Raw genomic sequence first — 15410 nt, forward strand, 5'->3', positions numbered from 1 at the left:
CCAAAGTGAATGTAATTTTCACCCTTCACTTCTGTATTTTAACTAGTTTAGTTAAAATGGGTTCCAAAGTTCCAACGAAAAGAGAACTCCACTCAAGCGATATTGCCGCAAAGTTGCAAAACTGATGCTTGATTTCATTTCCTTAGTTACTTGGTGGTGTAACACTGGCAGGTTTATTTACCAAGGTCAAAGACACTGATGTAAAGCAAAAAAAAAAAAAAAAGAACTGCATAAGATCAAGTACATTAATAAAGTTGCTGTTTTTATTTATTGCTACAGGCTATTTGGCAAAGTTACTGTCATCAGTATTGGTTACAGTATTGTTATGCTCACCAGCATATATTGCCTGTATTAGGCAAACTGGGCAAGAACATTGCAATGGCAGATTTCTTAAAAAAAAAAAAAAAAAACCCAAAGCATTTGACAAAAAAATGAAATCCTTCCTAATTTTCAATCCTAACAGGTTTGTATTCTCCAATTACACAATATGCCACAAGTAAGGCTAGGAGAAGACTTTTTCTGACAAAAGTAATGTTGTTAGGGTTGGAGAAAGATTATTGTTACTGTGTGCCTACTGTTCCCCATCTCTAACACTGACATCTCACTTCTGATTTTATGCTATATCATTTTTACATAAATTCATGTTTTGAAACAACATTCTTGTCTGACCATCTGAAGGTCTGCAATCACAAGTACGCAAAAAAGGAATTATCATTGTTTTGCAATGCTGTGCAGGCTTTTTTTTTTTTTTCTTTTTTTTTTGTCATTTAGAGTGTTTTCACCCTTCAGTTGAACCCACAGCGACTAGTCAGGGGTTTTTTGGGCATATGTGAACACTCTCAAAAAAGACAAAAAATATTAAGACCTGCCTGAAATCTATAGAGGCACATAGTAATACATACACATGAACATGTGTAGAAAGCATCGTACACTAATGACATGCAGCTTTCCTTCTAAGTTCTGTAATCCACATTTGCATATATATTGTCTGCACAACTGCTGTTTGGAGCCAAGTGATTTGTTGGAGCCTGCAGAGACAAGAGGTTACATAAAAGTTGGCTTTAGTCATTTTTATCTTTGCTGTTAACTTCTTGGGACAGTAAAACTTGTGTCAGTGTGGGCATTGTACCTTGACATTGATGTAAACAGGATCATCAATAGCTTTCCCTTCAGGCAGCTTCTTAGTTTGTCTGTCACAACTGACTTCTCTAAAAAGAACAAAAAAAGAAAGAGAGCAAGAAATTAAAAATGCCAGGTTAGGGAAAAGGTCATCAGAATCTTATCACTGTGCATCAAATAAATGCATAATTATATCCTGATAACACAAATGCATCAAATGGTACAAAACCAAATTACAATAATTACTTTTGGATTCATCATAATGACACATTCAATTAAAAATAAAAGAAATGTCAAGCTTCTTAGATGGGTACACATGTATGGTATACTTTTTCCATTAATGCAAACCTTTTGGGTGGGTTTGATAGTGCTCTGCTAAAGTTTGCATAGTATCCAGAGTCCTCCCTGGTGAGACTGCGTGACCTGGGACAATTATGATTACTGTTATTGCGGTTGTTTGTACATGATAACTAAAATTTAAACAATAAAGTTAACATTCGAAGCACTCTGGTATGTTTATGATAAATGAATATAATCTGCTTTGGATTATTTCTCTCTCGTACTGTACATATGCTTCACAGAAAGTTAAATTTCCACATTTAAATGTCTTTTGATTACATAAATGCTTTGCTTTACATACCACACATTTGCCTGAAAAGTATCCAGATGATAAACTATGTACATCAAGTATATCAATCTGGGAAATAAAGCTCATTCAAGTTTGCTGCTTGTAGGCCACACATTCGGTTTACAAATGATGAAAAAGTTACCTCTTGTATTTTATAAAAATAAATATCCCAGCAACAAGAAGAATGATCACCACAAGAACTGCTACAGGGATGGCTACAGACAGTATTGTTGCATGGCTCGTGTCGTTTTCATTTGCTTTTGCTGCAAAAAATAATACGTTCAGTAAAGAAAGCTGAAGTACAGAGTGTGACATACTCAACAAACTGTGTGAATATTAAACTTTCTTATTGTTGCTTCAGTGGGTAAAAGGTCTTGAGTCATATAGGAATCGGTACCTGTTGAAAAAATATTCCACAGCATGATGGCAAATTTTTAAAAAGGCTCTGTTCAATTTAAATATAAATAATGCAGAAATGAAGTTAATACCTGGATTAGAAGCTCCCGTCCCTGTGGAGGAAACATGCAAGCTATTAATTTCATTTTTTTGATAAATCCATAGTTTAAATTAAATTTTTAAAATAATTAATTAAATTCTGACCATTTATGGAAAATGAGACATTGACAGGCTCCTTGATGAAACTGTATTTATCTTTCTGCACATCAATTCTTACATAGATCGCTTGCTCAATATCTGTGATGTTGGTGATCTGGAGAGAACAGTTGCCCTTGTTCGGGTCTCCGATGAGCTTAGTCTTTCCTCTGTACTTCTTAAGCACACAGTCATTATTTGGGTTAAAAACAAATGCCTTCCTGTTTGTTTCCCCGTCACTGCAGTTACTTTTGTCATCTACTGATGACATTTTCCAAAAAACTGTAACATTATTAGTGGTCATTTCCTTTGGATAGCTAAAGTTGCATTGTATGGTAACGGTTGATCCAGGTTGTGCTGGGATATTTCTTTCGACCTTTATTTTCCATTCTGTATCTGCAAATAAAAACAAAGCAAGTCAGGAATTGCATTTATTTTTCAAAGGCTAATTTTAAAGCTATAATTTACATTGTAGAACAAATCGTTTATTACAAAAGCAAGGCCAGCATTAGAAAAGCACATTATATGACAGCTTCACCATCATTAGTGTATGAGTCTGTGTAAATGGGTGAATGAGAAGCATATAAAGTGCTCCAAGTACCATATTTACTACATACTGAAAGTGCATTTCCAATTTAAATCATACACATGAGCTTATTATCTCACTCACCTTTTGAATTACAAGCCAGAATCAATACTGAAATGAAACCAATAAGGCCTGGCAGCTGCATCTAGCCAAAGCAAGACAGTCACAGGTTAGTAGACAAAATCCCAATTCAGTTTTACAGAATTTTCATCACATGTAGCCAACATACTGTACAGCAAATTGCCTATAGTCTACTATTTAGCACATAGTAAATACTCACTGTGAGAGGAGGGAGGTGTAAGAAAATGATGTTCCTTTGTGCTTTCTCAGTATGTATTAGATCTCTGCACTGATGTGAAATGACATGGGTCTGTTTCCTGTTGCACTCTAATGATCACTTGAAAAAAGAAAAAAAAAAGGAAGTTGGGAAAGAAAAGTGAACGCCGTCCCCACAAAACCTATGTTCAACTTTGCAATCAAATTTTAAGCACATTCTATTAATTGAGAAGGATTGAGCTTTACACCTGACTATATGGCACGTGAACAAAGGATAGATGATATTATGTTATTGGAAAAAAAAGACTTGAGTTGCAAGTTGGATTAGACCTGGTTTGTTTTTTTTTTTTGTTTTTTTTTCTTTTTTTCTTTTGTTTTTTTTCTTTTTTGCCTGTCCCGTTTGGCTCTTTTGCCATCAGAATTATTGTCTAAAGGCGAAGAAAGATGCCCAACGGATTTTCTTTACCAAATTGACCATCCCAGCTTTGCCGTAATAGACCTGGTTTGTGTTTTTCCTTATCACACAGAAGAGATTCTGTGAATTTGTAATGTGATACTTTTTGTAACAAGAAGTAATTATAGCTAGACAAATATTTGTATTGATGTCAAAAATTGCACAGCGTAGAGGTCAAATCAAATATATGGACCCACCTACTCTGGTGACCCCTTGTGAATGAGTGGTAGTAGACTGCATCTAGACTGCAGTCCTCGTCAGGCCAGGACTACAGTCTATTTACACCTACAGGCCAGTGGACACTGTTTCAGTGATGAGGATGTAACATCCTGGACAGGGTGGAACGCTGGTTTGAGCAAGGTACTCATGGCCATTAATCAGTGGGTTTTGGTCAGTGGTTGTTTATCAGTGGTCATTAGAATTTCCATAATTATGTTGAAGGAACTGAACCCCCAGCCCATTTTTCCTTCAGTGGGCTGGTTTCAGTCATTATGCAAATATACTGTTTATAAGATTGGGGAAACCTGCAGTCAGCTAAGACTGAAGAAGTCACTTGCATGGGTGACGAAACATTTCTCCCACTGAAGACGCTACGTCCAGAGGAAAAGAATCAACTTTTGGAGAGAGTGGCAGCTTTCTTACCATAAGCTGGGTACTATTTGGTGTGTGGAGTGGCTTGATTATGCACAAAATATATGTGGTAGCAACATTCACTGGCCACTTTATTAGGTTCACTTTGCTGATACTGAGTTGGACCTCTTTTTGCCTTCAGAACTGCTTTAATTCCTCATGGTATAGATTCAGCAAGATGCGCAAGTTGCATCATCACGCAGTTGCTGCAGATTTGTCAGCTAGACATCCATGATGAGACTCTCCCAGCCGACCACCTCCCAAAAGTGCTCTATTAAATTGAGATCTGGTGACTGCAGGGGTCATTAAACATAACAATGAATTCATATGAATTAACTTGTCATGTTTAAGAAACCAGTTATGATATGATTAGAGCTCTTTGACATGGTATGCTAACCTGCTGGTAGCAGTCAAGATGGATACACTGTGGTCACAGGGGGATAAAATGGCCTGCATCAATATTCAAGTTAGCTTTCAAATCTAAATAATCATAAATTGTTTTTTTTTTTAATGTTATAAAATATTTCCTCCGCCATTTTGTTACCAGCAGCAGCCTGAACTACTTATACAAGATATGATGGATTCATGCTTTTATGTTGTTTTCTCCAAATTCTGACAAGACATTTTTAGAGTTTTCTATTGTAATGAAAAATTTGGTCTTCTGCTGCTGCAGTTCATGTGCTTGGGTGTCCAGAGATGCTCGTCTGTGTCCCTTGGCTGTAGTGATTATTGGAGTTCCTTCCTATCACTTCGAAGAAATAGCTGATATGAACTGCTACTCACTGGATATTTTCTTTTTTTTACCCAGGCCATTCTCTGCAAACCTTAGAGATGGTTTTGCGTGAAAGCCCCAGTGGTCAACGGTTTGGGAAATACTCAGATAAGCCAGTTAGCGAAATCCCTCTTCTGGGGGACATTTGCTAAATACAACCACTAGATGGAGCAAGATATACACACAAGTCCACTGTGAACTTTAGCACATGGGTTTGGACTCCACCTGGAATGTGGGGCAAACTAGGATCTTAAAGGTGCAGTCATATGACTCCCAGATGGCTGAATGAGAGTTATGTTCGCTGGATATGGTTTCCTGAAAGTCATTCCGACGGGTTTAGCAAAGTTAAAACGACTCGACCACGCTGCTGGAAATGAGTCTTTAATGATTTCAGTTGTAGCTCACGGAGGGAGACAAGCTGTGTTGTTTAGGAAGCAGTGGGCCATAGGAGGATGATTATGTTGCCTGTTATGTGGATGCAGCGCGAATGACAAACTTCACCCCTGCGTGATTTAAACCCGCAGCCACACATGGAAGATCTAAACACAGGAAATCCAAGGCAGACCGCAGAGGAACGGTTGACAGCCAGCAGCCCCCAGCTGGATGGAGGCTCTCAGAGGAGAGTAGCAGCGATCGGCTCTCCTGCTCTGGCTGTAGCGCGCCTCACTTTACCCAGAGTCATGGACGCCGAGGGGAGGGTCGACGAGTCAAGACTGAGGATGCATATCTTCAAAAACGGTTTCTAAAACGCACAACTTACTTGCAAGTAGTTTTTAATGTAAACTTGATTCGTGAAGTTTTGCAGGAGACATGACGTAAGACTGCTTGTCCGCACTTCCGTTTTAATACTTTAGTGAGTACGGAAGGCCAAGCAGAAATCTTTAAATATCTAATTATCCACGTTTAGAAGGGGCAAACTCTTTTCTCATCTAGTTAATTATAAGTTTGAGAGATAATTGCGTTTTCTGTATTGATACAGTATAACAGGACAGGGGCTGACAATCAGCGCAGTCCATGAAGCAGATGGATTTAAAGCTGTAGTTTCTCACACCGACTGCTCCTGGGGCCTCGGGTTGTTCTGAACAAACCTGAATGCACCGCACCTGCTGATAAAAGGCGTGACTGCATTCGCTCAATGTGTGTTTTTAGAGAAATTTAATTTGACTCTTTGGAAAAATAAAAATGGGCTATAATGTTTTGACAAAATATACATGTGTCCATTTTAGCACCGTTTTGGTGTACGGTAAAATATTTAACACGATTTTTTTTAAAATGGGTTTTCATTCCTAAAGATTAAATCAGGTGACGCTTTGCCTCTGGGGAAAAGCACAATCAGACGCTTCTGTAAAGTCCCAACATTTCACTGTTCACCAGACCCCCTGGAGCAAAGAAGTCCAACGTGACTACTGTGATAAAGCGGCTCCATTTATAGGGTTGGTAGGATTTCTAGGAGTGAGATCACATGAGTGTCAATGGCTCCATAAACATATGCTGTGAACTAGAAGAAGCAAAGACGGAGAGAATACGTCTGTGTTCTAGCTGTATTTTTTAGTGTTTTAAATGCAAGAAGACTGTCATCTCATGCCAGAACTTATCAGCACTCCAGCAATCCTGCTGAATCTGTCCTCTTTATGGAGGATGTTGAACTCCACCAGAGACTAAATAACCTCCAAAATAAGACGTTACAAATGGCCTCTTAAATATTTGTCTCAGCAGGCTCAAGCTCACTAAAATATGTATTTGCAGTCGTGTTGCTCTTTGATTTACATCTAAAATTTGTTTCTTTCAGGTTTGATCTTCCCATGCTCTCTTTCAGACCAGTGGTGACTGGTTTAACTAAATGTTAGGAGGTCATGTAATGTTTTATCTTCAAGCACAATTGTCCACTGACAATGATCGAAAGGTCTGCACTCTCTGTCCAGGTGGGGTGTGTCCATCTGAGCGTGGCCTCGCGTGGCGGTTTTTGTTCGGGATGTACCCGTGTGGTTCAACAGCTTTAGAGCGCTCGTTGCTGCAGGACCAGTTGGTCGTACGTTATCAGGTGATGAAGAGAAAATGGCAGCACTTCCTCCCCTCAGCCATGCGAATGCACCTCAATGGTACTGATGGTAAGTTGTACGGCTGTCAATTAAAAGCCACGTAGATTCCTTCTTTTTCAAATTTTTTTTCTATTGTTGTTTGTTTTTAACTGCCCTGATTTCTCACTCTTTTCCCTAAATATCTTATATGTGATCAAGCCGAGTTGCTGGCAGCCGTCAGGTACTTTGACCAGAGACAGGCACAGACCCAGCAACAATCTCAGGACAGGTCAGAGGCGGTCAGAGTTAGAATGGCTTTTTTGGAGCTTCAGGCACAGGTCAGTTCAACTAAACATCCGTGAGTATTATTGTGACCTGTCTGATGTCTGGCTTTTTGCTTCTTTTACACATACTTGTCTCAACTCACTATTTTTCTGCATTGTTTTTTGTTAAGTTATATTTAAAATGTTCCCTTTGGTTTTTCTTTGTAGAACATAAGAACAGTTTAAAGTGAGGGAAATAAAATAAATGCAGTATATTTATTCAAATGAAACAACAGGATCTAAATTTGTTAAAGGGTTTGCCATTTACCTACTACCTCTTTGTACTAACTTTTCCTATAAACAGATATTGTTTGAGCGGGTCACATTTGACCGCGAGGAGTTGCAGGAAGCCATTCGAATCATTGATAAAGATGTGCCCCGAACCAACAGAGACCTGAGCTATTACCAGTAAGTGTTTATCAGTTATGTTTTTTGTTTTTTTTAACTAACTTTGATAATTCTTTAAAGAGGTCTGCTTACACTTTTGTCTGTCTGTCACCACTGATCAAGCACCAGATGTTTTTCACAGCAGCCAGCAGCAAAAAATAAAATTGGCAATATCCAATTGTTTAAATTGAAGGACAAAGTGAGTTTCTGCTCTCTAAAAGGTTCGGGGCAAGACAGTTAGGGCTGTTCAATATGATGATATACATATCGGATGACGATATGAAAACATCTATCGTTTCACATTATACACTATTTTTGTTTCGTGGTGTCGCAAAATAAGCTGTTTACAGCAATATTTTGTCATCGTTTTGATGGTCACTGTAGTGGCTATAATAATGTCTTGAAGTTCTCTGTCTCTTTCTCGTATATTTAAAATAATCACACTATTGACGGACAAGCGACTGTTTTTACGCATCGGTTCATTAGTAACAATGACGGTAAAACCATCGTGTATCTCCGCCGTACGCTTGTTTATTTACCACATAAACCTTTCACAATAAAGCTCAAGATCCTGTTGATGTTTTTCAAAATAAGCTGAAATGATGGGAAAATACATTATTTGCAAAGATCAAATTTCAGAATATGCATCAAAAAAATTACCTCAAATAAAAACGTGAAGTAACTATAAATGGCGCTTACAGTCAACACGTGGATGCAGGCACAGAAAATACCAGCATGGCCAGTGAAGATGAGGCAGAACAAGGTAGCTCCAAACAGAAGGACTGGTCACAACAAATTGAGGACCTTATTCCTAAACAAGGGGCTACCTCTGTAGCATGGAAATGGTTTGGGTATAAAAAGTCTAACACAGACCAGAAAACTGTACTATGGAAATTATGCCGCAAATGGGTCCTAACCACAGACTCAAACATGACAAACTTCTTGTACCACCTACGCAAGAATCACGTGAAAGAGTATGGAGAGAGTTTACAGATGAATAGCCAAAAAGAGCCATCATGTGCTAAAAAATAAACTTTACAGAGGGGTTTTTATCCATGTTGGGGAGGCAGCAAAGCATTTTAACATTTTGGAGCCATATAGGTTCTGAAACCAACACTGGAAACCATAATAAAGTATGCGGTTAAATGTCCCCTGGAGCACCTTGGAAATAGTTTTGAGCAGTGCTAAGGCATCATGGCAGTTGTTGTTTACACTTCTGATCATCTGATTATCTCAGCAGTTTGAAGCAGCTAAACATTCCCTTAAAAATGTTCTTCTGATACAATACCAAGTGTCACAGTTAACACAGAATAACTTCAACCCCCTCCAAACATTATAATCAAACATTACAGTCCCGTTTAACTTATTTCTCTGTGCGTGTGTGTGTTTCAAACAAGGGTTTTACTAACACTGAGTCATCAGTGTAATGTCAGAGACACCCACCGCTGGGCATCACATATTTATTTTGAGTTCAGAATCTGTAAGTCTGTGGTCTCCATCTTTCTAACACTGATACTTTGTCAGCATTGAGACAGCTGTCAGGTAGTCCACACCTGCACTGAAATTTATTGAGATTTCAATTTTACATAGATTTGTTGCATATTACTGTACCAATTGCTGTTTAAATGAAATAAAACTGTATAAAGCTTTTGAATTAGAGGCCTTTCATTGTCATTATACAGCAAGCTGCTGTCAAAATGGAACACAAAACTGTCACAGTGACCCAAAAGTGACCCATTATTAGGTTGAAAAATAACAGCTGTGCATCAACAGGTGTTCAAGCATAAGTAGTATAACATATGATGTAAATATAGATGAAACCTGCGCATATAGGCCAACACAAATGTGGTATATAGGTCAACACGCATACTAATTCCCCTTTATAAAAGTCATAAAAAACACTTTCTTTAAAGATAAAACACTTTTTAATTTCAGCATGATATGAAGACAGATTGGAAATGTAAAATTGAGGTCGGAGGTAAAATGTGGCATGATATTTGTATGCAAGCTATAACTTGATATTTAGAATCCCCATAGAGCAGTATAATTTTCAAAATGTTACCAATATGAACAAAGATGCTGGAATTTTAAGCTTCTTTTTTTTTTTTTGTGATAAAATTTGTTTTTATAAAAGTTTGACCTTATTTGACCTGGAAGAAGGGGTCCAAACTAATGTGATATTTAGAATTCCCATATATCATTAGTTATATGCCTATGTATGTTGGCAATACAAACAATGGCATTAAGAAAAACTGTTTTAAATAACTCTATACAGCATTATTATCATCACGCTGACCTTCAAATCAGTCTGACTTTGGAGGAGAGGTAAGAGTTTAAATCTAACATATTTAAATCTTTATATGGTAAATTATTTATTTTGACAATACAAAACATGCTTGTAAGAAATCCTTTTGAGTAATTATGCTTACCATCAGAATGACAATAACTGAGGTCATGATCATGAGGTAATGTGGTTATACAGAGTTATATAGTTGTACATTTGAGAGTTGCAGAGATAAGTATTTTGTAATTTCACAGTGACTTAACAAATAACTACAATATTAGACAGAGTATAGATAAATATAATATACAGAGTATTCTAAAACTTTAAGATACCACTCATTGTGGTACTGTACAGGAGAGAACTTAATGCACAAAGAAGAAGACTCTTTATAAGAGAGGATGTGGTAGAGAGGGGAGTCGGTGCAAAGTTTGCCGTTGTACTGGTGTTTGAGAAGAAACAGTTTCTTTTTGGTCCCCTTTGATCTACAAGTTGCTGTAGCTGCTTTAGTGAGGGTTACAAATTATATTCTTATGGTCTCTGACAGTGGACTCATACATCTGCTTGTCCTGCTAGAGTGGGGAACTCCGGTGTACTGAAGGTTTTAGATGTGTCCTTGAGCCAACGCAGCTGATTTAAATGGCTAAAACAACTCCTCAACATGTCTTGAATTCTCCAGAGGCCTTGTAATGAATTTATTTATTTATCTAAAACCTGCAGGACAGGCCCTTGAGGCCTGGAGTTCCCTACCCCTGTGCTAGACCTTAGTGCAACATTAAATACTGTTCACCATAATGTTTTATTACAGTAATTAAAAAATCCTGTAGGTATTAAAGGTAATGTGCTGTGCAGTAGTATGAGTCATATCTATCTAACAGATTCAAATTTGTTCATGTTAATGGAGTCTTCTTCAAACACTAAGGTTAATTATGGAGTTCCACAGGGTTCCACACTAGAACCAGTTCTGTACAGTCTGTTTACACAGAAGGCATAGCATACATTTTCGCTGCTCTGCAGATGATACCCAGGTCTCCATGAAACCAGATAATACACGTAACAATCTGCCTCTAATGACCTCTATTGACCTCTAATTTCTCGCTTCTGAATTCAGATAAAACTCAGGTTTTTGTGTTCAGCCCTAAAAATCTTAAAAATGCGATGTCTAACCAGATCCTTACTCTGGATGGCATGTACCGTGATCATCAGTAACACTGTGAGGAATCTTCGAGTCTTTTTTAATTAGGCCATATCCTTCAATGGACATAATGAACAAATATGTAGGACTGATTTCTTCCATTTTGGCAATATTTCCAAAATTAAAAATATCCTGTCTCAAGTTGATGCTGTAATTCGTTATCAGGTTTTTCTAAAACTCCCTAAAAAACCTTCAGTTGTTCCAAAATGCTACAGCAAGATTACTGCCAGGACTAGAAAAAGCATATTTCTCCTATTTTGGCTTCCCTGTTACAAAATCCTTGTAAAATACAAAAAGCCACATGTTATCTTAAAGACCTCATAGTACCATGTCACCCCATTAGAGCACTGCACTCTCAGACTTTTGGTTTACTTGGGGTTTCTAGAATATTTAAATGTAGAATTGGAGACAGAGCCTTCAGCTTTAAGGTCCTTCCTCTGTGGAACCACTGCCGTTTGGATTCGGGAGACAGACGCTGTCTGTACTTTTAAGATTAGGCTTAAAACTTTCCATTTAGGTTTAGATTTCTTCCTATTAAAAGTTTTTCCTTCCCACAGTCACCAAAGTGCTTGCTCATAGGGGTGTTTTTCGGTCTATGATGGTAGGGTCTTTACATTACAATATAAAGCACCTTGGCAGCTATTGTTGTGATTTGGTACTTGTGATTCTATATAAATAGAATAGAATTGAAAATATTTTACCCACTGTTGAGGCAGCAGGAAGTGAACAAGTCAAATAGGGCAGAGAGGACCTGGTGATCTTCTGAGCTGTATTAATTGATGTGCTGTAGCCTCCTCTCTGCTTCAGTGCAGCTCCTGTACCTCACCATGAGACAACATTTAGACACATGACACAATGGTCAGTGAATAATCATTTGTTCACTGGTTGGAAAAATGCGTCATGTATTGGCATCATGTTAGAGATGATGATGTGTAGATTCTTCAGTCTTAACTACATTTCAGATTCTAAATTTGGACTAACTGCGGCTTAAAATGAGTTTTTGAATCGAGGCTACAGATATCTGAGGGAGCGGTGGTAAGCTCCAAGACCAGTGTGACACTGAACTGGAAAAGTGGGTGGGAAGTAGGAGAAAAGGAAATATTCTGAAGGCTTTCATTAATAAGATATTTATGTTCACATTTTTAAATACAGCCAATAAATGCTGTTAACCAACAGATGATTTTAAAAAATGTGGTTGTACATTTTTAATGCATTTTGACAAAATTTTACCTCTTTTCTATGCAAATGACCCAAATCAGTGTTACTGGGTATGAATAGCATTTAATGTTCATAATTAAACTGCCTTTTTTGCTGTTTCTGTCACCTGCATTTTGTTCTTGACAAGCTTAATCATTTTAAACATTTAAATTTTGGGTAGGAATCCAGCTTGCTCTATTAAGGAAAAGTGAAGTTGGGTAAATGATGACTAAGTGGACAACACTGAATAAAAACCCCTCACTTTGTTTACTTTCTTAGAAACTTAAAATTGTTTAACTGACTTTCAACTGAAGACTTAATAGTTAAATGTCACATCTGACAATCTCTCCATGAGTGAAGGTTTAATTTGGGGCATAAAGCATCACCAGTGTTACGCATCAAACCAGGTTTTGGCAGCTGTGTTGAACTAATTCTGCTTATTTATAACATACTAATATTGATTGTGTCTGTGCATGTTTGCAGGAATGAAGGCTTAGGCAATCTGTTGGTTCTGCGAGAAATCCTTATCACTTATGCTGCTTTTCATCCAGGTAAACGACCCTGTGTCAGGTTTGCTGACTCGGTCTGGATCAGATGGATTTAAAGGTTGTTTGTTGAGCCATAAAAAGAGGCTAACTGTTTATGCATTGCTCCCTTTGCTGTAAATCCAGAGGTCAGTTATGCCCAGGGGATGAATGACCTGTGCAGCCGATTCCTGGAGGTCCTCGACTGTGAGGTTGACACTTTCTGGAGTTTTTCGTGCTACATGGAGAAATTCTCCAGGGACTTCAGGGCCGATGGTCTACACAGGAAAATAGGTAGCGATAACAAAACAGATATTTAAAAAAAAATACTTTGACACCAAATAGTGTTTTGTTTATATCTGCCACACCCACTGTTGTCATGGTGTAAGATCTGTAAATTAAACTTTCCTTTTCTGTTTCAGATAATACATTTCATTCAGCTTAGGCACCGTTGTGCTCATATGCACCCTTATTTTAATAGTTTAGTCAAGCACTGCCTGCTTTTTTCCTTTTATCTAAAAAGTAATATGTTACTTTATGACCCCTAGTGGTCAAACAAAGACACTGTAACCTTGTTTCCAGAGTAGAAATTTGATGGTAGGTCAGATATGCAGAACAAAATCATATTAGCCCAAAATCCAATTAAAATAGAATTAAGTCTCTATAAAAACAAAAAAAAATGTTTTGTAGTAATTAATAGTTTAAGTATAAAAGTTTTGTTTAACATCTAGAGTTGGAGGCAGCTCTGCTGAAGGAACTGGACCCTCCGCTTTATGCTCATCTGGTGAAAGACAACATGGAGAGGTTTACGTTTTGTCACAGGTAGATCTGCAAGGCTTTGTTTTTCTGTGCTCTATTTTATTTTTTTTGAGTTTTCAAATGCAGTTTTGCAAGGTTTTTTTTGTTTTGTTTTGTTTTCCCCCCCACACAAACGTCTTATTTACATGTAAGCACGTGTTGCCCCTCCTTTAAGGTGGCTGCTGCTTGGTTTCCAGAGGGAGTTTGAACACAGCGAAGCACTACGCTTGTTCGAGATCCTGAGTTGTGACCACCTGGAGCTCATCTCACAGCAAGTCGACCGAGCTCGTTACCAGGAAAGAGTTGCTCAGAAATTCAGCACAGGTAAAGCCCGGAAACACAAAAGAAAAAGTAGAAAAAACCCCACAAAAAACACAAACCTCTTTGCTACTTCTTATTATGCCCTTGCCTTGTGATATTGCCAGAAGATGGTTCAGAGTCAGAGCTGCAGGCGATCAACACTGACTTCACCTTTGAGCTCTTCATCTGTGCCGCCATCCTTTTAGAGCACAGAGAGTCTCTGTTGCAGTGCCCAGATGACGTTCAGCTCCTCCAATATACTAACGGGTTTGTTTTTTTGCTGCATCACACGGCTCATCACAAATAAGATGTGCATGTGTTAGTTAATGTGTGTGTGTGTGCTTTGTGCAGCCTTCAGGGGACACTGGACCTGAACAGTATACTGAAGAAAGCAGAGCATCATTTCTACAACTACTGCAAGCGCTGTGCTTGGGATTTTACGAACGGTCGCTGCAGGCCTGATCGGAGCAAGCACGAGGACTTTTTTTATCATCTCCGTAGTTTATTTGTTTTAAAATGATTTTATTTTTTTAATGATCTCACAGGTTGTAATCTGTAGCTGACAGTTGATCCCTACATGCACTTTTTGATGCCACTTACTTTTTTGTCTGAGGGAAACACTAATGTACTGCTGGTTGCTGCTCACTTTAAATTTGCTCACTCATCACTATGAGTACGTGTACACTATTTATTGTCTTATAGTTGACCAACACTGGGTGCGAGTTGTTGTGCGGTGATTTTTTTTATTTTATTTTATTTTTTTATGTAAGGTCTAATCTTTTATTACTTCACAGTAGGAGCTTTGTTTTATTTATTTTTTTCCCAGGTTGTTAGCAGTTTATAAATAGGCCCGGTCTCTTTGCTGGCAGTTATATTTAATGCTAGATGATACATGTGTCAGAGGGGCCTACAGCATGTGTACCACAAGTGTCCAAGAAACCACATTGCATAACTGTCCTAAATAGAGAATGACAAACATGCACACTACACTATGAATGTTTAAAAAAACGTATCTCAGTAAAAGTGTTGAAGATTTTTATTCTGCTGGTGAATAAGCCTGTTTCATTTACATTTTTGAATTTTTTAAAATAAAAGATGACCTTGTGTTTTGAAAGACCCTGTTTTACTATGTGAATTGATTGAGCTGAATTAAAGTCATTTGATATGTAGGAATGCAAAAGAAGATCCTCTAAGAAGCCTTAACATCAAATCTGAATAACTGTGCAACTTCAGACACATAAAAAAGATGGACTTTACAGACGATTAACACAAATGAGGTCAGTGCTATAAAAAATAGTTCTGCTAAAGTGAGTTAATGTGCACCATTTGCT

The 15410-nt window shown here is 37.8% G+C and overlaps 2 protein-coding genes across 4 annotated transcripts; one reads left to right on the forward strand and one right to left on the reverse strand.

Annotated features, from left to right (window-relative positions):
* Positions 1–395: 395 nt before the first annotated feature.
* On the reverse strand, positions 396–3405 carry LOC146508076 (uncharacterized). 2 transcript variants are annotated; one of them, XM_085177642.1, is made up of 9 exons: positions 3205–3405; positions 3009–3069; positions 2348–2734; positions 2236–2256; positions 2094–2144; positions 1890–2010; positions 1468–1542; positions 1130–1208; positions 396–1028 (listed from the first exon to the last, which is right to left on the reverse strand). In XM_085177642.1, exons 2-9 carry the CDS (start codon positions 3067–3069, stop codon positions 954–956), a joined length of 870 nt encoding a protein of 289 aa, XP_085033768.1. In that variant the 5' UTR covers positions 3205–3405; the 3' UTR covers positions 396–953. The 2 variants fall into 2 exon arrangements, with proteins under 2 accessions (XP_085033768.1, XP_085033767.1); XM_085177641.1 differs by lacking the exon at positions 2094–2144 and having other exon boundaries at positions 3205–3403.
* A 1821-nt stretch (positions 3406–5226) lies between these two features.
* LOC146508077 (TBC1 domain family member 15) lies at positions 5227–15195 on the forward strand. Of its 2 annotated transcripts, none has more exons than XM_085177638.1 (10): positions 5227–5794; positions 6979–7164; positions 7294–7412; positions 7702–7805; positions 12941–13008; positions 13129–13275; positions 13713–13803; positions 13955–14103; positions 14208–14346; positions 14431–15195. In XM_085177638.1, exons 1-10 carry the CDS (start codon positions 5587–5589, stop codon positions 14597–14599), a joined length of 1380 nt encoding a protein of 459 aa, XP_085033764.1. In that variant the 5' UTR covers positions 5227–5586; the 3' UTR covers positions 14600–15195. The 2 variants fall into 2 exon arrangements, with proteins under 2 accessions (XP_085033764.1, XP_085033762.1); XM_085177636.1 differs by having other exon boundaries at positions 5231–5794; positions 14205–14346.
* The last annotated feature ends 215 nt before the right edge of the window (positions 15196–15410 follow it).

The sequence above is a fragment of the Neolamprologus multifasciatus genome, chromosome 11 (assembly GCF_963576455.1).
Source record: "Neolamprologus multifasciatus chromosome 11, fNeoMul1.2, whole genome shotgun sequence".
Taxonomy (NCBI): domain Eukaryota; kingdom Metazoa; phylum Chordata; class Actinopteri; order Cichliformes; family Cichlidae; genus Neolamprologus; species Neolamprologus multifasciatus.